General features: G+C 34.7%; 1 protein-coding gene across 3 annotated transcripts; it reads right to left on the bottom strand.

Annotated features, from left to right (window-relative positions):
- Positions 1 to 760: 760 nt before the first annotated feature.
- Positions 761 to 18,839, bottom strand: LOC122609912 (protein CHROMATIN REMODELING 4-like). Of its 3 annotated transcripts, none has more exons than XM_043782860.1 (10): positions 18,156 to 18,839; positions 17,096 to 17,362; positions 16,606 to 16,707; positions 15,884 to 16,480; positions 11,582 to 14,179; positions 9,701 to 9,858; positions 8,954 to 9,068; positions 6,117 to 6,193; positions 5,490 to 5,661; positions 761 to 2,845 (listed from the first exon to the last, which is right to left on the bottom strand). In XM_043782860.1, the coding sequence occupies exons 2-10, from the start codon at positions 17,327 to 17,329 to the stop codon at positions 1,007 to 1,009; spliced, it is 5,892 nt and encodes a 1,963-aa protein (XP_043638795.1). In that variant the 5' UTR covers positions 17,330 to 17,362; positions 18,156 to 18,839; the 3' UTR covers positions 761 to 1,006. The 3 variants fall into 3 exon arrangements, with proteins under 3 accessions (XP_043638795.1, XP_043638794.1, XP_043638793.1); XM_043782859.1 differs by having other exon boundaries at positions 17,096 to 17,357; XM_043782858.1 differs by lacking the exon at positions 18,156 to 18,839 and having other exon boundaries at positions 17,096 to 17,658.
- Positions 18,840 to 20,508: the final 1,669 nt, after the last annotated feature.

The raw sequence follows: 20,508 nt of genomic DNA, 5'->3' as shown, positions 1-20,508 counted from the left end.
AACCACCACCAAACTGTTCAAAACATGATTCCGCATAAACCCTAGGTGAAAGAAATCTAAAATAAAGTTCGCCGGAAAACAAGGCACCTCGCCGGAAATTCAACCGCCAACAAAAATCAATAGATCGGAAAACTGAATACATCAAACTGATCAGCTTTTCACCGTGACTAGATCAACAACAAAGAGGAATCTGAAGAGAGAAGTTTGAAGCAAAAAGATGTTTCTTTTTCAGTTTTTTTTTTTCCTTTTTTTTTTTACGTGGATGGATCGATCAATGGGGCTGCTGCTGCTGCTACTGCTCTATTGTTTTGGTGCTGCTTTATAGATCGATCAACTGCTGCTGCTGCTCTATATGTTAATATGTATGTATGTATATCGATCAATGTATGTACGTATATGTATGTTCTACACTTCTATGTATATCTTTATATATATGTTAATAGGGTTAATATGTATGTATGTATAAACTGATCTAGTAAAATTAAAAAAAAAAAAAACTGAAGAAAATGATTTGGAAAATATTTTTAACAGGTAATTTTGACGGAGCCTCATAATAGTTATTTTAGCCGGTTTTTTTCCCCGAATAGAACTTTTTTTTGTTCGAGCACCAGAAAAGGTTTTAGTGACAAATTAAGAGACTTTTCAAGTAATTAGCCCTAAAAAATATATCTTGAAATAAAAACTAATAAAATATAAAACCTTTTCTACAACTTTACAACCAAATGCATTCTAAGCTTCAAAGTTGCAATTACTAACAGAATTTAAGAAAGATGCTGCAACAAAGGTGTTCTAAGATCTCAACCATAATACACAAATGGCCATACAAACAAACAAGCCCAAGTCTCAACTAGTTCAAAATGAACAGAAAGATAAATAGATAATTTACTTGATGAACTTTTTCTAAATAGAAAGACAACTTTACATTATAAAACCTGCACTAAAGCTTGTACTACTTTCAAACGACTGCAGCAAATGCCTACAAAAATTGTGGAGCAATAATAACTCTTCAAGGTTCCTCAGCTGATATCTTCCCTTCAGATGAGACATCGTCTTCAGCGTCTAAATCATAAGCAGCTGGAGTGGACCGAGTCTTGCTTGATTCCCCACTTTCCGTTGTCTCATGTGATACTGTTTTGATTTTTGTATTTGATATTGGTGACACTGGTATTTTCATCACATTTTGGTCAGCAGTTAGTGTTGGCGGTGGTACGTTGAGGTCAGGTTCAATACCTGATTTTCCTGAAGTAGAAGCGGCATGTTCGTCTGGTTTATGGCTAGTTCCAGGGATTGCTGATGGCGGTTGGAGACCAAGTCCATGTGAGTGACGGCGTTTCTTCTTCTTAAAATTCCTGCGAGGGTCTTCAGGCAGGGAAGGCAGCAATCCAGGAGGAATAAACGGAGGAATAGTTGGTGTTTCATCTCTGTATAGTAGACGAACTGACTCCGCTATTGCAGTAACCGTTGGTGGTAGCTTAGGCTCTGGTGGTGGTATAGGAGCCTCACCAACCCCATCACCAACTGCTTTACGAAGCCAATGAGGCAATTTCTTATCTAATAAACCATCATCGCCAGCCTCCTCTTTTCCCTTCATATTACCAACATTTTTACTTTTGTGACTACCTATCACACCACCATTGTTAAGAAAATATGGCATTTTCAAACCCTCTTTTTCTTGGGAAACAAATAATCCGACACCATTCGCTCCAAGAAATCCCATTGGATTTGGAAGAAAATGTTGCTGCAATCTATCAGAAGGTCCAGAGGATGATGATTCTCCAGAAAAGTTCACAGGAAACCTCTCAACATTCCAGGACGGGATTCGCAGGAAATGCTCGTTTTCAAATCCATGATGTATCAGCTTCTCACGGTTAATATCGTCCAATCCCAAATTCATTTCTGTTACGTGGGGCTGAAAACCAAATGGACTGCCAGCAACTTGGCTTTTATTCAAAGCCCGTTTCATCATTTCATCAGAAATTCCCGGAAAAAGGAGAGATTTCTCAGATTTTGTACCCCTCTTCAACTGTTGTTGAATTGGTGTATCCAAGATCTTTAGCTGTTCCTCCTCCCATCTTGATGCCAAGTCTTCCACAGTCCTAAATCTTGAAAACTTTAGCCTAGGATCTTTAAGCATAACATCCCAACTACCACACCCATGTCTACGAACACCAATCCATAAGTAATCAAGTTCATCTTCAGACCAAAACTCTTTAACAGGTCTCCTCTTGAGTGAATTGGTTGATCCTGAACCCGTTCGCATCATTATGTTCTCGAGAACTTTCCGGTGGTTCTCTGGCAAAGATGCAAATGGGGGCAGCATTTGACCCAAACCCATCAGAGACGGAGGCGGCACATCCACTTCTTTCTGATTATCTGTTCGGAATTTTAACTTGGGTAGCATTGGAATTGTGGGGAAGTCGTGAATCGATCTTCCCAAAGATAAATTGGGAAAAAAGTCAGGTTGGGGATGAGAGACATTTGTATCCCAGGAGTTTAGTTTAGACAAATCAAAGGGTAATTTGGGGAATGACATCATCTCAGGACGAAGATGCAAAGCATCGGCCGAGGATGTGGGAGTAAAGGGAGATAAACCTGTTTTCTGCTGTTGTGGGAGAGTATCAGAGTCTAAACCTGGATGTTTACTCTCGACACAAGCATTTGCAGGTGTCTCAGTAATAGGCCCAGAGCATGGAGCTAGATGAAATGGAAAGTCATCTGTTGAATGCTTGCCTTGTCTATTGAAAGATCTTGAAGAGTTTCGATTAATAGACTCCATAATTTTAGAGTTTGGAGCGCATAGGCCAAGAACAGGAAACAACCTGCGAGTGTCCTCAAAATCTTTTCCCTATAAAAGAAAGATTTGGTAGAAATTAGTTAGAACACTAGAGGTAGCAAAATGGCAGGTTACGCAGCTTAGCAAAGCAACTGAACCAAAACAGCTTCAGGTCAAAACAGGTGATTACTATATGAGCCGAATTGGGTTATCCGACATACATTCTATTTCCCCAACAACCATGTCTTATTAACTAGCTAGTCTGTATGGTAACACATGGGCAGTCTATTGAAGATTTTGTTGCATATAGAGCACTCCTTAGTATGTACCGATTGTTAATTTAGCGATACATGAGATTGTGATATTAACCAGAGAGTCTAAGGGTGTTAATTGTCATTTCCAATAATTGCTTCGTAGTTTTGGTTGCTTCTTGTTTACCAAGTTAGGCCATGTTTACTAATAAGGCCTGAGAGGTTTTTTTTTTTTTTGAACATTCAAACTTTTATGGATACCAAATACCAGAAAGGTGCTAGTGTGTAAAACGAAAATTACAACAATGAAAAATGAAAATTAGAAGTTAAAACTACACCACTTTGACCATTCAATAAGGATTTTTGTGGATCTATTTGACATCCAAAGATAGCTTATTGATTTAAGATCGGTAGTAGCATAATGGATTTGAGGTCGGTAGTAGCAAAGATGAGTCAGATTATATGGTGGTTCTTCGAACTTATTAGGAGCGGCTGGAAGTCAAATCCAGTTTAGGAGTCCCTGAAACTCGAATCCAAGATTTATCCATGTTAACAGCCGACTTTTGTTGGCTCTGGCAACATTGAGTTGCAAAAGGCCTTCGATTAATCCACGAGTATTACCAATGAAGGATGTGCTCATGGCTTTCCACATCAGAAGATGGTATTTCGAATAATGGTATGGGATCCGGGGATCACCTCAAGCAATTTTTGATTGAGGACAAGGTGTGTTTTGGGGACGGGGTACTGATATAAACCAGCCAGAAAGTCTAACGGTGTTAATTGTCGTTTTCTTATAAATACTTCTTATTTTTGATAACTTCTTGTTCACCAAGTTAGAATGTTTATTAATAAGGCCTGAGAGCCACTGTGTTTAGGATAGAGTCAGATTATACGGTGGTTCTTCGAACTTTATTAGGAGTGACTGGAATTCAATTCCAGTTTAGGAGTCCCTGGAACTCGAATCCAGAATCTATCCAAGTCAATAGCCGACTTTTGTTGGCTCTGTTCATGTTATTTGCTGTATCTGTTCTCATTTTCTGTTTTAATCAGTTTGATACACAACAGATTGGTATATTTATATTAGTGTTGCCTATTGGATATCTGATGTTAGTTTCAAATATGTTGTATACTTGTATATCATACCACTAGGGTGGTGGCCTAGTGGTTAGGCATGTGTCTCAAAAAAGAATGAAACTCCCTGGAAGTCAACAGTTCAATCCCTGGCTCCTTAAAAAGATAACTCAGTGGTCATGGAGGTCCACCAACCAAAGGTTACCAAAAAAAACTTGTATATCATGATAATTAATATCATTTTTATGCTTAGTTACATAATTATATTGATACTTTCAACAAAGAAACTTAAAGTAATTGGGAATATATCTTTAGAAGATTGGTCAATTTCTGCATCTAATGGTGGCTTTTGTTATTTGTATACAAACATAAAAACCAAAAAAAAAAAAAAAACCGAAATGCATTACCGCAACGTATATAGCAAGTCATTTAAAAATGGTGATAAACTAATAAGTTTCTATTTCAAAGACATATTATCAGGCTCAGATCTAGGATAAAACAAAATATGAGCATTTTATTAATATTATTATTATTGTTGTTGTTGGTAACATTACATGTGTAATAACTAAGGTATAAGACTATAAGCTTATATTGTTATATATACCCAAACTAAATCAAATGAACTTTTTTTAAAAGGTACTTATTACAGTAAAAATAACAGCAAATAAAATTTGTTAAGATTGCAAATTCGAAATTTTTTAAAGTTCAACGATGTATTTGCATTTATTGCGAAGAAGAAATTTGTTTTGTATTTATCATAAAAAATAGGAGTAAATTAATAATTTTTGGGATAACTTTTAGTTAAGAAAAGGAAATTTATATTTAAATCAAAGATTCTTATTGGTAGGTTTTCTTGAGATAATCAGGTAAGTAATACTGACAGTAGAATTTAAAACACCTTTTATTGCAGTAGATAGCAAGCTGTTGTTCTAGAATAGCGATTTGGAGGTGCAAAACGAAATAATCAGGTTTCAAAGTTTTCTTGCCAGACACTATATATAAATTTTCTACATGTGTTAATCATAATAATCTAAATCTCATCACAAATGTAATTCTAAACACCCCCTCTAATCTGTAATTTTGTAGTAAAGTGACATTCGGCATAGCAGTATTGGAGTGACCCATCAACTTAGAGGTTTTGGATTCAAGTCTCACAATAAGATATTTGATGTATTATTTGGTGGCTGTGGGTGTAGTCTTTGCTTTTAGAAAAAACAAGTGACTTAAATGCATTGAAACATCCGTTTTTTATGCATTTGAACCATCAAAGCTAAAAACATTAATGCGTTCACAAGTAAACTGGTCAAGTGGTCAACAGGGCCATTTCTTCAAAAGCAATATACATCCAATGATGTGAAGAATTAAACGCCAAAACTAGAATCAAGAGTTGGTACCTTTCCCAGCATTGAATTTGGATCTGTCCTACTCGGTAGTGTATCCAATATTTGAGGTGGTTTAACTTCTTCTTGGTCTGCATTTTGATCATCCGGTTCTTCAAGGGGATGTGATTCTTTGAATGCTTTCATATGAGCCAATCTGTCTTTTTGTCTAGCTCGTAGCTTCGCACTGTAAACAATAACACATAATTATAGTCCTACTAGAAACCCATAGTAATAAGTAAATTACTTAAAATATTCAGTTGTCTTGATGTTAACAAAATTTCTACCATAGTAAAGTATATAATCTGCCTGATTTATTAAGACTGTATAATGTGGTTACACTTTCCCAGGAAAACATAAAACATAATGAAGCTTTAAAACAATTGCTTTTTGGGTAAATAGGCTAATGAAGCTTTAACATGGCTTTTCATAACTAAAACTTTTATACTGTGACTAGTTTTCTCATGTTCTTAATATGGCATCAAATTGCAGAATGTGATTAATTTTATAAATTCAGGGTTTTCGGAAATGTTATTACCAGTTTTATAACAAACATGATAACTTCTGACATATGTCACCTAATTATACTGTTTTATGTATGTACCAACACAAATATTTAATTTTATAAGATACATTACTCACAACTTCATTTTCAAAGCTTTTCCTGCTGACGTGTACTCATGTTCTGGCTCTGGTTCTGGTTCTGCCTCAGCACCATTCTGCAGACATAAAAGTCAAAGCAAGATCCCATTATGTGCTAGTGATAATTTTGACTGATAATGGGCTGATTTGGGCTTCTCTTTTTCTCTAACGGGTCAAAGTGGGTAAAATAACAAAAAACTTGCCATGACTGGAACTGGTTGACAGTCACACAAATCATATCAAAAATGCATAAAACCTTTAAAGTCCTTTCATATATGATATATATATATAAATTGCATCAAAAAAAATAGTAAATTATAATATCATTTTTGTAATCATAGTTGACACCTAAACAGATCGCAAAATATAATACAGAAAAGTGTTTGTGGGTCACCCCAATCCAGCCCTAAACCACCCTAGATAATTTACCTTTTTTGATTACCTAACAATACTCCTCATTTCTAGCACTTATACATATAAGGAATAAATATGAGCATGCAACTAAAAGTTCTAAAGCATGGTATAATGAGGTACTGAAGTTTCACATAGATGTTTGACTAAATCTAAATATGGCCTTTGTGGTTCACCAAAGAAGTAAAAATGATGGAAATGGTCACTACTTGTGCTGCTTGCTTTACTATTGGTCCGTGTTGTGTCATACTAAACTAACCATTAAGTTTGTAACAACACTTTTGGTCCTTGAACTCTTAATCATGCTTTTAGTCCCTGAAGTTTGTATACTGTATTCCTCCACAGAAAAAATATTTTATTTTTCTTTATACCTTTTTTTACAACATTTAGACGTTTTTATTAGATATGGTTCAATAAAACAAGACATTTAACCACTACCGTCATCGCCATCCAGTATCCACCGCCATTATCAGCACCAATTTTTTCCCAAAAGCAACATAACCACCACCAAATTCAAATGGAACCGAAACCGAGCAGTTAAACACACAGGTATTATTTGGTCACCATAACCAAACAAGAGTCTATTGACTATCCTTACATCTCCGGCAATCCGTGCCTTTCCAAAAATAGAGGACGATCTACACAATTAAATGCACGTACATACGAGTGACCAGGTACATTAATTTGCATTTTACACAAAAACTTACACTTCGTGATTTTTTCTACGTTTTTTTTAAGGTTTTGAAAATGAATCGAGCAAACAGCTATACGGGAGTCAAAGGTGATGGCCATGGATGTAGAAGGATGCAACAGATTGAGGAAGTTAATTATTCCTTCTACGGTTTCTAAATTTATATCCATAACTTTCATTGTTTTTTCTAATGTATATAAATACAATATAAAAAATTTGATATTAACACACCATTAATGTATAGTAGAATTGGTATAAAAGTCACAAAATGAAAACGATGTATAAATATATACAAAAGATACTTTCTTTTATCCAGGAACCAAAACTGAAATTAATTACGAGCTTGATGGATATAAAACAAACGAGTTTTTAAGAAAGTAAAACACCCACTCAATATTTAAAAGCTGGTCTGTTAAGTACAACAAAAGGGAAAAAAAGTGTCAGCAAACGGTGTAAGTAGGAATCATAGTGGATTATTTCCATGATAAACACAGGGAGAATTTATTGTACTATACTCCAAACCTTATATGCCCAAAATTCTGGCTTGTATGTAGATAGCTGCTTTGAAGCTAATCATTTGATATTGAATATTCAGAATCAAATAATCAACCGTAGAATAACAGGTTATAATAATTAGATAATCAAGTTTTTGAAAATTCTGATTATTTAAGGAACAAATAAAAGGGAGGGGATTCCCTCAAGTTATTTCCCCAACTTGAGTTTTTGAAAATTCTGATAATCAACTTGACCCTTGAATGAAAATTAAGGGTCAAGATTCAAAGATCATTTTTGAATCTTGGCCCTTGATTTTCATCTAAGGGTCAAGATTACCCTAAAATGACTAGTCATGTTAAGGTAACTTGAGGGAATCCTCTCCCCAAATAAAATGACCAAAGACAACATTTATGCGAAAAAGAGAGAAAAGTCAGGTATAATGGGTGTGAAATCATCTCAATAAATTATATATGCTCATATCTAATAATCCTAATAATACCCTTGAATAGTCCGTTTTTTTCCATCTAGAATGGTATTAGACCCATAAATTATTATTAATCAAAACCACAATCTGTTCCCTTACACTAAAAAGGTATTATAGTAACTTCAAGACAAATAGTAAGTTCCAAAACTGAAACCCAAAAAATCCCTCGATTAATAACATGTGCTCATATCTACCGATGCTATTAGGAGGTCATTCGATTGAAGCTAATCATTTGATATTGAATATTCAGAATCAGTCAATCAAACTGTAGAATAACATGTTATAATAATTAGATAATCAAGTACTTGAAATTCTGATTATTTAAGGAACAAATAAAATGACCAAAGACAACATTTCTGCGAAAATAAAGAGAAAAGTCAGGTTAAATGGGGAGTGAAAGCATCTTAATAGATTACATGTGCTCATATCTAATAACGCTAGTAATACCCTTAAATAGTCAATTTTTACAATCTAGCATGGTATTAGACCCATAAATTATAACTAATCAACACCAAAATCTGTTCCCTTACACTAAAAAGGGATTATAGTGACTTCAACAGAAATAGTAGGTTTCAAAACTCAAACCCAAACAATCCTTCAATTGATAGTATGTGCTCATATCTACTAATGCTATTAGGAGGTCATTTTTCTAGTCTATTCATCAACATCTGGTGTCTTAGATGTTCAAGTGTAATTGGAAAATTTGAGCAAAAACCAACCCGCATACAAAAGGTAATATTTTAATCCTAATGTTACCTGATTCGAATTACCGATAGGTTGTGGAGCGTATGCTTCTCTATATGTTACAGCTTTTCTAACCCTTTTTCCTCGACCAAGAGCTGCTTCCTCTTCACTTTGGTACTTCTCCCATCTACAATGCAATACAAGAAACACTAATTACAACCGGATTTTGGTATATGAAAATTATAGCAGTCATAACCCAATTTGAATCAGAACTTCATTGAAGCACAAACCTTACAAGAGCATTAGGTATATCACGGCAGAATTTTATCAGACATATCAAACTTATGTAATTCTGTGTTCACGTATATGTGTAACCACAAGCATATAAAAGAAGATACTTATATGAATGCAGTATCAAGAATATAGTTACAAGAGCATTAGGTATATCTCTGCAGTTACTAATCTGACATTTCAAACTCTAACTATTGGGCTTTCACAAAAATGCAACCACAAGCATATAAAAAATAGAGTTACATGAATGCTCAGGAAAGTTCAGACTTCAGAACCTATACTTGAACATGTTTTAATCTTTTTGGGGGTTATCTTCTTCTTTTTCTTTTCTTTTTTTTTTTAAACCCAATTAAGCAACATAGGAACCAAATTTCCGAGATATCTGGTCCACCAATTTGGTGAGTTAATCAGCTTTGAGAGGATCAATAAAGAGAATTAACCAAAGAAAGTGAAATGATAATACACAATCTGTGGACAGCATAATAGAAAAAGAATCAGGAACAAAGAAGTGCGGATAATAACACTGACCTCACTCTTAGAAGCCTATCCCATTCATTTTCTTCGGTTACACATCCAGAATTATCCTCTTTCTTTTCTAAATTAGAGACGGTGGCACCATCAGTTACTGATGAAGGTGATTCAGTTCCCCCTTGTTCTTGTGTTGGTTCGTCATTCCAGTCCAAAGACTGATCCAAAAACAATGACAGTTGAAAATCGATAAAAACATTAGAATCAAAAAGATAATTCCATGTAACGTAGAATGATGCCTATGTTACTTGTATTAAGCATGTAAATAGATGAAATCACGAGCGAAGAAACATTGAACAAGCATATCAACCAATGAGGCATATAAATCTATATTTATACACCATGATTACATTTGAAACACTACACTGCAAAAGTTCTTTTGAATTAATATAATATTCATTCCTTAATCCATCATAACCACAGATTTTTCAAATACCCAAAACTTTTGATCTCAAACACTCATCTTTCAATATATTTAATCAGAACAGTTCATTTTATCCAACTATTGATACTTTTGACCCAAAATGCTCACACAACCATAAATAATTTAAACCTAAGAGATTGAATGAGTCTTGACCACCCCCATTTAATTCTTACCACAAAATGTTCGGTTCCGCCACATTGAACGGATACATGAAAGGCTTATATAATATGGGAAAACTTCAGTTACATTATCTATTTCAAATTCAACAACCAAAAGAGCTTAATTACCAAATGCACCAAACTGTTTTCTAAGACATCTTCAAATTTTCCATGAAACTTATTCTTAAACATAAAATATATATAAATACTTCAGTTTGGTTAAACAAGGAATTATGTATCCTCCATAAAATAACCAACAAACTAAATAAATTATACCCGGCTATTGGTCGGGGATTACCCAGCCCTTAGTCGGAGATAACAAATATTAACTGTTTTCTTATAAGAAACCTCAAAAAAACCATTACAAATTCAGGTGCCAGTACATGAATATATATATATAAAAGCAAATCAAAGGTAATGATAGATAAAAGCATTATAAAAGAAAAAAGGCTTGGAAAAGAAAAATCAAACACACACGCTTAAAGCCGAGGATTACAAAAATTAACCAATTTTTTTATTAAACAAAAACCGTAAAACACCCTTCCAAATTAGTTAATGTGAAAATGAATGAATAAAAAAATAGAAAGTAAATGTTAGATTAAAGCACAACCAAAAAGGAAAAAACAAAAAATATAAAAAATCAACCAGACACGTTGTTAGGAAGCTGCATAGCATAGCAGCTTGCCAGTAAAGCTGATTAAAAACAAAATTTAAACAGTAGAAAAACGTTGATTTAAAATAAATAATAAAAACAATTAGCAGGCAGGCTGCCACCCTGATTCACTACAGATAAACCTTCAACACTTCCAACACTTGTTATATATATGATCACGATGTATTTTTGTTTAAAAGATGAGAAAACTTTTTATATTTAACAAACAGTCAACCTATTCCACTATTTTATGCTCCCAAATGCTGCATTTATTTGGGACAGAACGAGTAGCATGAGTATAAAATGCCTACAAGTATCGATACCTGTTTTAAAGAACAACGTGGTTGTGTCAGTGAGTCAGATTTGGATAAAATTACTAATAATCTGATGTGAACCCTGAACTAAGAGGATCATGATCTGATACATGACCCCACAAATCTATAAATATGGATCATGACATATTGACCGACTTAGTATCTGTTTTACTAACCCTAATTGCACTCCAGAGTATGAAATCAAGCATTCTTTAAGCCACTCAAAGAACAAGTACCGCAAAAATGTGATAAATGAACCTGAACTTATAGGCTTATAGCCGAAGCCACGATAGCACAAATAAAAGTCATAAAAAGGAGGAAACTACTGTATACCTTCACCGAGCCAAGCATATCATTTTCCATATCTCCTTCAGCATTATCACTTGAAACTGAGTCAATAGTTGAGCGGTCAAGCAACTTCAATATAGCAGCTTCATCCCACACAATCCGAGTATTCCCATCTCTGCACTTATCCTGATACACATCCCCCAAACCTCCTACACGCCTCTTATGCTTATGTTCTACATCCACAGAACCTTCACCTTTATCGACATTATTTTCACCTGAATCTTTTATAAAATCATCAAAAAGTTGTTCAGTTCCCCATCTTAAGATATCTTCAACCTCCTTTTGTGATCCTGACTTGTTTACAAAAAGATGATCGAGCATTAGTTTCTTCTTTGCAAGTTGCAAGATTCTCTCCTCAACACTCGCACGAACAACAAGCCTGTAAACAAGTAGTCTCTTTGACTGACCGATTCTATGAGCACGATTCATTGCTTGAATATCAGCATGTGGGTTAAAATCAGAATCATATATAATAACAGTGTCAGCACTTGCCAAATTGATCCCGAGTCCACAAGCACGCGTTGATAACAAAAACACAAACCGACTTTGATCTTGATTAAACCGTGCAATTGCCATCTGACGATGAGCTATCGAGACTGACCCGTCAACTCTTTCAAATGTTTTCGGACCAAATTCAATATTCAAATAATCCTCAAGAATATCTAAAAGCTTTGTCATTTGAGAAAATATGAGAACCCGGTGGCCGTCTTTGTGCAACACTTTGAGCATAGAATGAAGCAAATTAAGCTTAGCAGAAGCTTTGATACGCATATCCTGAAGAAACTCGATCGACCCAGATTCCGGTTCGGTTCCAGGTATGAGATACGGGTGGTTACAAACTTTTCTCAATTGCATAACAATATTCAACATTGATTGCTGTGGCACACCTTTTCCAATGTTCCTTAAAACCTGATAATTTTTTGTTAGCATGGCCCGATAGTACTCTGCTTGTATAGTTGATAAGTCAACAGGAACAACCCGCTCAGTCTTTGGAGGAATATTCTGCATAGCATCCTTTTTAAGCCTTCTAAGCATATGAGGAGCCACAAGTTTCTTCAACTCATCAACCTTTTCGGCTGTTGCAAGATCACTAAACTTATCCTCAAATGATTTTAGAGAAGGGAAAGTAGAAGGCTGCAAGAAATTTAGCAGATTATACATCTCACCGAGGTTGTTCTGAAGAGGAGTCCCGGTTAATAAAACACGATGTTGAAAAGAAAATGTATTAAGCAAGCTAAAGAGCTTACTACCCGAGTTTTTAAGCCGATGGCCCTCGTCAACTATAAGAACTTCCCATGGAACTTTACTTAAATGGGTTGAATCAGCAAGAACCATTTCATAAGTTGTTAGAAGAACATCGAGCTTATAGCTGGATGTTTTCTTTGAACTCACGGGATCATTTGCATGCCATTCATATTCACGCATAAGTGTTCGAGCCCGTGCACAACCATGATACTCAATGACGTTCAGATTAGGAGCCCATAATGAAAATTCAGCCATCCAATTGGGCATTGTAGAAAGAGGCACCAAAACTAGAGAAGGTAATCGAGCTTTAAACTCAAAGTATAAAGATGATAAGAAAGCACTGGCGGATATTGTTTTACCAAGCCCCATTTCATCAGCAAGAATCACGTTTTTTGACTTAGACCAGCATTTCCGTAACCAATTAAGTGCTTCTAACTGATGTGGAAATAACATGCCTCCAAGCTCTTTAGGCTGCTCAGTAAGAGTGATTGCATCACTATGATGAAATTGGCCTTTTTCCCGAAATGTCTTACCATAAGCAGCCTCTTTTTCTAGTGTTCGGTGCTCAAATTGGTTGAATAAATCAATAAGATGAGATGCTTTTACTATTACAGGATCGTCAGTCTTTTCCCATGTGCATTCTTCATAAGGAAGACCAGTCCATTTCACAAAAACTTCAGTAGACCCATTTTTAGCAATCACCCGTTGAGGCACTTTCCATCTTTCTTCACAGATATTAATCACTGTCCTTCCATATTTTGCCTTGTAGTTGTCCAGTTTCCTTTTTGCCATAACTTTCAAGTCTGATTCGGTAACCCAACTATTATGTATATGAGATTTACCAACCCACTTGACCAAATATTCATAACAGACCGTTTTCACATCAATGTTAGGCTCTTTATTCTTCTGGCTACCTTTCACTTTAATATCCATCTTATCATCCATGATTTCATGAGAATTTGAAATAACATTAGTGTTGACCCCCATTGGATTCTCTTCGGTTGGTTTTGCCAGATCATTTGAAGTCAACGCAAAATCATCGTTATTTTTCTCTTCACCACAATCATTGGACACAGATACATTTATTGTCTCTACTCCCACATCATTCTCGACAAGTCTCTGTGAATCGGTAGGGCTCAATATATTCTCAATGCGCTCAATGACTATATCAGTTTCTCCAACATCTAACGAATTACAAGTTCCACCTTCCTTTGACTCTTCATCCTGGTTGTCCACCATAACATTCTGAGAAGGCATCTCATCAGCCTCCATTGCAGATGAGTGATGTTCAGAACTAAACTCAATACCTTGAGTTCGGCAACCTAATACCCGATCAACCTGCAAAAACAATGCCCCAACCACAATTTTAGAAAGCTTCTTTTAAAAGTTTACAATTTTAGCATTAATGCAAAATGATTGGTTACAACAGTTAATGAGATGGATAAAAAAAACTCAACCAACATAAAAGAAAACCTCATGAAACTAGAATTTATAAAAGATAACAGAGCGTATACTGCAACAAATAAATATACAAGAAAGTGAATAATACCACAAAGTTATTTCTAGGTGAGATCATTATACTGATATAAATGAAAATAGAATATAAGACTTTATAGACAGAATATAAATAAATTATTGGCAGAATGTAAAATTTTATTGATGATGAAGAAATTAAGACAAGTGGGATGATGCTTCTAAAATGCGAGATCAATAAATTAAATTAAAACCAAGGGGACATAGATAAAGAAGAAAGTTAGATGCATTTAACACTTACACTGAATCAACCTATCACGTAACCTTCGTAGATTGCATTGGAATCAAACTACTACAAACCTTGTTGTTTCAATAAATGAACATTTATTAGGTTCATGATTATTTTTCCATATATACTTACTTCGAACTAAGAAACCTGTCAAAATATGACTCTAACTAGAACTTTTGGCCACCATTTCTATATACGTCCGAATTCCCTACCACTATTAGTGCCAGAGTTTATTGAACTGCACAAAATTTATAACTTAAACAAAGGGAAACTATATTTATAGAAAGATTAAGAAAGCATGAGAGAAACCATAGCAATATACACAAAAGAGAGAACAGCAGGCAAAGCAGAAAGATATAGCTAAACTCCAAGACGCCATAAAGAATTCCCTATCATAATGACCAAACTAGAATACATGGTAATTCTTTGCTCATCGTATTAATCATATAAACTTAATTTGGTCCCACTTGCCAAGGACCTGAACTGATATGAGTCAAACAAGTAAATGAAATCTCTAATACAAAAACCACCTAAACTGCTTTATTACCGAAAGAAGTTAGATTATTTTATAATGGCATAGTTTTGGTAGACATATGCTACGTAGTCAATTTCGGTGGTATACCAGTGGTATACCGGTGGTATTTCAGTTTTCAGTCCTTCACTGGTATTCCGGTAAAGATTTTTGTCTAAAATTTCGGTACCGAGATTTTCGGTGAAATTTACCGAAATTGGTCAAATTTCGGTCCAAATTTCGGTGGTATACCAGTTTTTCAGATTTTTTTTTATTTTTTATTAAATTATTTTTGTCTAAACTGACAAACAACATAAGAAACACTAAATTTTTCAAGCATTAACACTAATCTATCAAATATTGACACTTTTAAGCTTGACTTTGATATTTAGATTGAGTATTAACTTAATATAATTGCTATTTGTGTGTATAATTGCAATCTTTTTGGTATATATATAATTATATATAATATTTTTCATAATATTATGATTACCGAAATACCACCGAAATACCACTGAAATAATCGATACCGAAACACCGAAATTTTGGTCCTTAACTACTTAGGACATATGTAACACAAACAATGATTACAATCTTAAAAATGTAAATATAAAGAACAAGTGACTGTAGTTAGGCAAGGACCTGAAGCGTTTTGCTAATATGAATAACACATGCTGACACCAAACACTTTTCACCCATCACCCGAGCAGGCCATTTTGGCACCTCTAACACATAATATTTACATCATACCTATGTAAGGAAATAATACCTCATCTTTCAACTTCATATCATGAACTTCACTTTCAATGTCATGTTTTGACAAAGATTTCGATTTTGCATGCTTGACAGACTTTCGATTCAATTGAGAACTGCTGGATTCCCAATGTACTTTAGCTACACGTTTTCGAGAACTCTTTGCGGCATTTTTCCCCTTATCAATTTTAGGCTTCTTCTGAACATCATCATATTCATCATCATCGGATGGAATTTTATACTTTCTTTTCATGGGTTTTTTATCGGAAATTTCAACTGCAAGAACAACCTTCTTTTTTCGAAAGCGATTCTCATCAGGTCTTCTTTTTCTTTTCGTCTCCACAACCTTCTTTTCTTCATCATCACTAACTTTATCATCTGAAAAAGATGAAGCTGATACATCTACATTGAGGCTTGAAATTGCAGATTTCTCTTTGCTCGATCTTCTCTTCCCACTTTTGTCATATTTAGCAGATTTATTTTTACTTTTAGAGTTCCCAATTGTGATCTTTATTTTTGGTCGTTTTGATGAAGGATTTGAATCATCCACTGGTTCAACTGAACTATTCTTGGGACAGCAGGTAGGACACTTCCACTTTTGATTTGGTATTTGCTAAATGCACGAATGATTGCAAAATATATGAAAATAAAAAAAATTCAATTATTTCTAGACAATCTAGATTATTTAACAAAAAATTAAAAAAGATTACAAGCAATGCATGAATATATAATAAAAACCTTCAGAGGTGTGTCTAGGCACTGAATGTGGTAAGTCGAGGGACAGCTGTCACAGTAGAGCAAGTCTCCACTAAGGTTACAGACATCACATTCATGATAGTTCTGGTAAAATAAGAAAAATAGACAGAACATTAAGACAAAGTATCACATACGCAAACACATAAATATAGGTTTTTGGTAGTGCGTCTTGAAACTGATATTTTGATATCTAAAAATTTAATGCATGCATATAATCAGCTATAATAAATCAAACGTAAATGATAGTGTTTGGAACAGTTTCTGCTACTTGAAGTTGTAAAGTATCAGATGCTGAGTGTTTGAAAAATCTAATTTTTTTAAAATACTACTTTAATAGTTAAAGGAAGAAACATTTTCTCCTCTAAGAAAGAGTCGCGCAGCTTAAAAGCTCATTGTTGCAACTTCAAGTTGCAATAACTAATTATTTTTAAATAGTAAATGCAGACACCAGATGCATATATGAAGAACTGACCCCTTCATTCCCTCTTTCCTTGGTAGGAGAATGGTCGGAAAAGCTTTCTTTCTTTAATTTCTCTTTTGGTGCAGTATGTGTGCTCTCTGATGGTACAGAATCAGTTATGTTGCCGTTGGACCTGACTTTACCAGAAGGAATCTTTTTCCGCTTGCGCTTTAAAGCCCAGTTGCCATTGATAATGTCATTAGTTGATAGCTGGTTGTTTTTCATTTTAGCATCTGGATCTTTCATTTTATGACATGTGCAACTCTCCAACAAGCTACCCTAAAAAGAAACATAAATAATCTCAAGTAACGACCTGTAGATTATTTGATGTCAAATAGTAAATACTATTTCACCTAAGCCAAAGATCGTTTAATCCAACAAAGCACTTACAAAAATGTATATACACAGGGTTAATAAATTACAAAGTATATCCACAACTACCACAAACACCACAAGCTAAGAGAAACACAAAATCTAAAACATAACTGAAGTATGTTGATGATTAAACATGACGTGAAGTATGATTTGCTGTTCATTGTATTGAGGTAATGTTAACGGGCATATGGATTTGCATATTTAAATCAACCAGAAGGCGGGAATATCTAGGACAAAATGTATAACGAATTAAATAAAATTGAATGGCGCGAAGCAAAATAACGGCTAGAATTGGAGTTAATTATGGATTATGAGCTAAGAAAAGGAAGGAAGGAAGCACGTTCACATTGCGCAACATATAAAGTAGTAGTAATAACGATGTAACAATGCATATACGACATTTCATCAATAACGCAGGAAAGATTCCAGCTGAGATATATAGAAAGAAACACGCCCGCCCCAATTATAAGTAAAGCCATTTATAACAATAGCTAACCACATACATTCAATTCCATACTAAACCCAAATTAAAATATAAAATCAAAAAACCTGATTAATTAAGAAAAAGTATAATAAAGGATCAAAAATTGAAGACAAAAATTCACATTTAAAAAAAAAAAGGAAAAACAAAAAACAAGCAAACATTGCGCAGCTGAAATCAAGAACAGTGAAGGATACATAGGTAGAAACAACTTACAGCAAAAGAGGATCAGATCAAAGCAAAGCAAAGCAAAGCAAAGGGTTTGAATAATACTGTTATTATTATTAGGGCAAAAAATAAAAAGAGCGTAATCGGCGGGTGGGTGGGTGTCCGTCTGTCTGTGTATTTATTACCTTCAAATTATGTCTTCTTATATATCATATCACAACATCTATATATATACATGTAAATGTAAAAGAAAGAAAAGAGATAAATGAAATGAAAAAGAAAAGGGAAATGAAATTTGGGGAACACAACACCCAACACACACTTTCTCTGACAATCAATGGGTTTTTGTTGTTGTCCGTCCAGAAAAAAATAATAATAATATTTAATATTAAGATTAAAGAAAAAAGGGAAAAAAAACACTCCTGTTTCAGCCAATCCGTTCTTTCCACGTGGACTTCCCCACCAAACAATAGCCACAGCCCCAACCCCACCTCACACATAACGTAACTTTTTGCTTCTTCTTATACTACTACTAGGTTCCTTCAATTTTGTAAGGAGAGAGGGTGAGAGAGAAAATGTAGGCTGTTTTCTGAATTCAGTTTTTGTTTTCTCTTTTCAGGTGGACCGGTATATACATATATATGTTAAGGTTTATATAGGTTGCTACCATTTTTACACCTTCATGCATCTTAATTCGTTTCTTTCACCTTCACCTGGATGATGATGACGATGATTAACATTCTAACAAGTTAAATATTGTTATGTTTAGAATTTTGTGCTTTATCTATTACTATCATTTATCAATGTTTTGAAAACCAAATCACAAACTCAAACAGTCTAACAATATTTTACTATTATATATAGGTTTTGGTTTTTAGATGTGGGTTTGTTTTTTTTTAACATTAAAATGAAATTTTATTACTCCTTACGTCCCATTTTAGTTTACATGTTAACTAATTTTGACGTAAATAATTTTATTTGTGTCATGTAACACTTGATATAAAATATATGAATGGATTGGGGTTTTAATGTACTTTTCATTCATATAAGTTTTATCAACTACTATATAGTACAAACAAAGTTATTTACGGTCAAAGTTAGTCAACATGACAACTAAAATGGGACGGAGGGAGTATATGCAATCTAGTAAAGGCACTAGAAAATACATACAAGGATCAAAATGAAAAATACATCAGGGAAGACTAAAATTCCTAGTACATCAATTAAACAGGAAGTTTTTCCATTGAGCTCATGTTATAATTGAAGACTTGGATATTGGTTATCCACCGGAAGCTAACCCATTTCACCTCATTGATGGCGAAGCGAAGTGAAGGGTCTTTATTCAAAAAGATGTGATCGTTTCGGATCTTCCATAACACCCAACAGAATGCAAGAACAATGACTTGAACTATGTCCTTTTTACCTTGTGTGATGGTGTTGTGGTAGTGGAATTCCATTAGTTCTTTCATGGTTTCGGGTTTATGGAATGAAAGTCGGCACCAGTTCAGAATAATGTACCATAATGAATCTGCGAACGAGCAATGAAGGAAAAGGTGGTTTACTGGTTCGGCCTAAAGATCACATAACTTGCATATGGATGATTGGATGGGGATGTTTTTGTTGATAAGTTGATCAATTGTAGCAACTCGATTCATCTCAATTCTCTAGCCAACGATATTTACTTTTAATGGGACAATTTTGTTCCCTGAAAAGGCCCATTGTTTTGGCCCAAAAATTGCATTCTGTAGCCTTGATCTCATGGACTTGACAACAGTTGAGTGAGTGGAGTTCAACGAGCATAACCAGGAGTCTTCATCATCAGATACTGTGATACTTTGAACTTGGGTCAGCATGTCGAGAAGCTGCTGCAATTCAGAATTTGTGGAGGGGGGTCGTGTCCATTCCCATTCCCATGAAGATAATCGCCCAGCTCATGTGCATCAATCACTAATCAAGCATCCTTTGTGTCTCTCCAACTTGAACAAGTCTGGAAACCTTATGGAAAAAGATGTGCTACCATGTCACGTATCGATCCAAAAACGGAGGGTGTTTCCATTACCTAAATTACCTATAATCACATTCTCTAAAGCAAAATTAAACTGGGACAAGCAGGAGCTCAGACCCGTAATGGATTTCCAAGCTTCCACTAGATTAGTTCGACACGGGAGAGGGGAGCAGTTTCTATTGTTGGAATGAATTGATGTAATGACTTGGCGCCACAAACTATGAGGTTCACAACAAAACCACCACCGCCATTTAGAAATTAAAGAAAAGTTTTTAATCTCTAAAGTACCCAACCCAAGCCCACCTGAATCCGCCGGTGCAACTACACAGGACCAAGGAACCCATGGAATTTTCCTAGTGGAAGGAGAGCCACCCAAAAAAAAAGCCCTACGAATGG

This window comes from Erigeron canadensis, chromosome 8 (genome assembly GCF_010389155.1).
Source record: "Erigeron canadensis isolate Cc75 chromosome 8, C_canadensis_v1, whole genome shotgun sequence".
NCBI classification, from domain to species: Eukaryota; Viridiplantae; Streptophyta; class Magnoliopsida; order Asterales; family Asteraceae; genus Erigeron; species Erigeron canadensis.
The sequence above is the reverse complement of the archived record's forward strand: the minus strand, read 5'-3'. Positions and strand labels throughout refer to the sequence as shown.

Bases quoted from the DNA above. Each gene is read 5' to 3' on its own strand.
- LOC122609912 (XM_043782860.1), bottom strand. From the start codon at position 17,329: ATGAAAGATCCAGATGCTAAAATGAAAAACAACCAGCTATCAACTAAT. The intron at 6,194-8,953 runs GTAACATTAGGA...TTATGTCTGCAG, and splicing joins CTATCGGTAATTCGAATCAG to AATGGTGCTGAGGCAGAACC. The intron at 5,662-6,116 runs GTGAGTAATGTA...TATTGTTTACAG, and splicing joins AAAGCTTTGAAAATGAAGTT to TGCGAAGCTACGAGCTAGAC.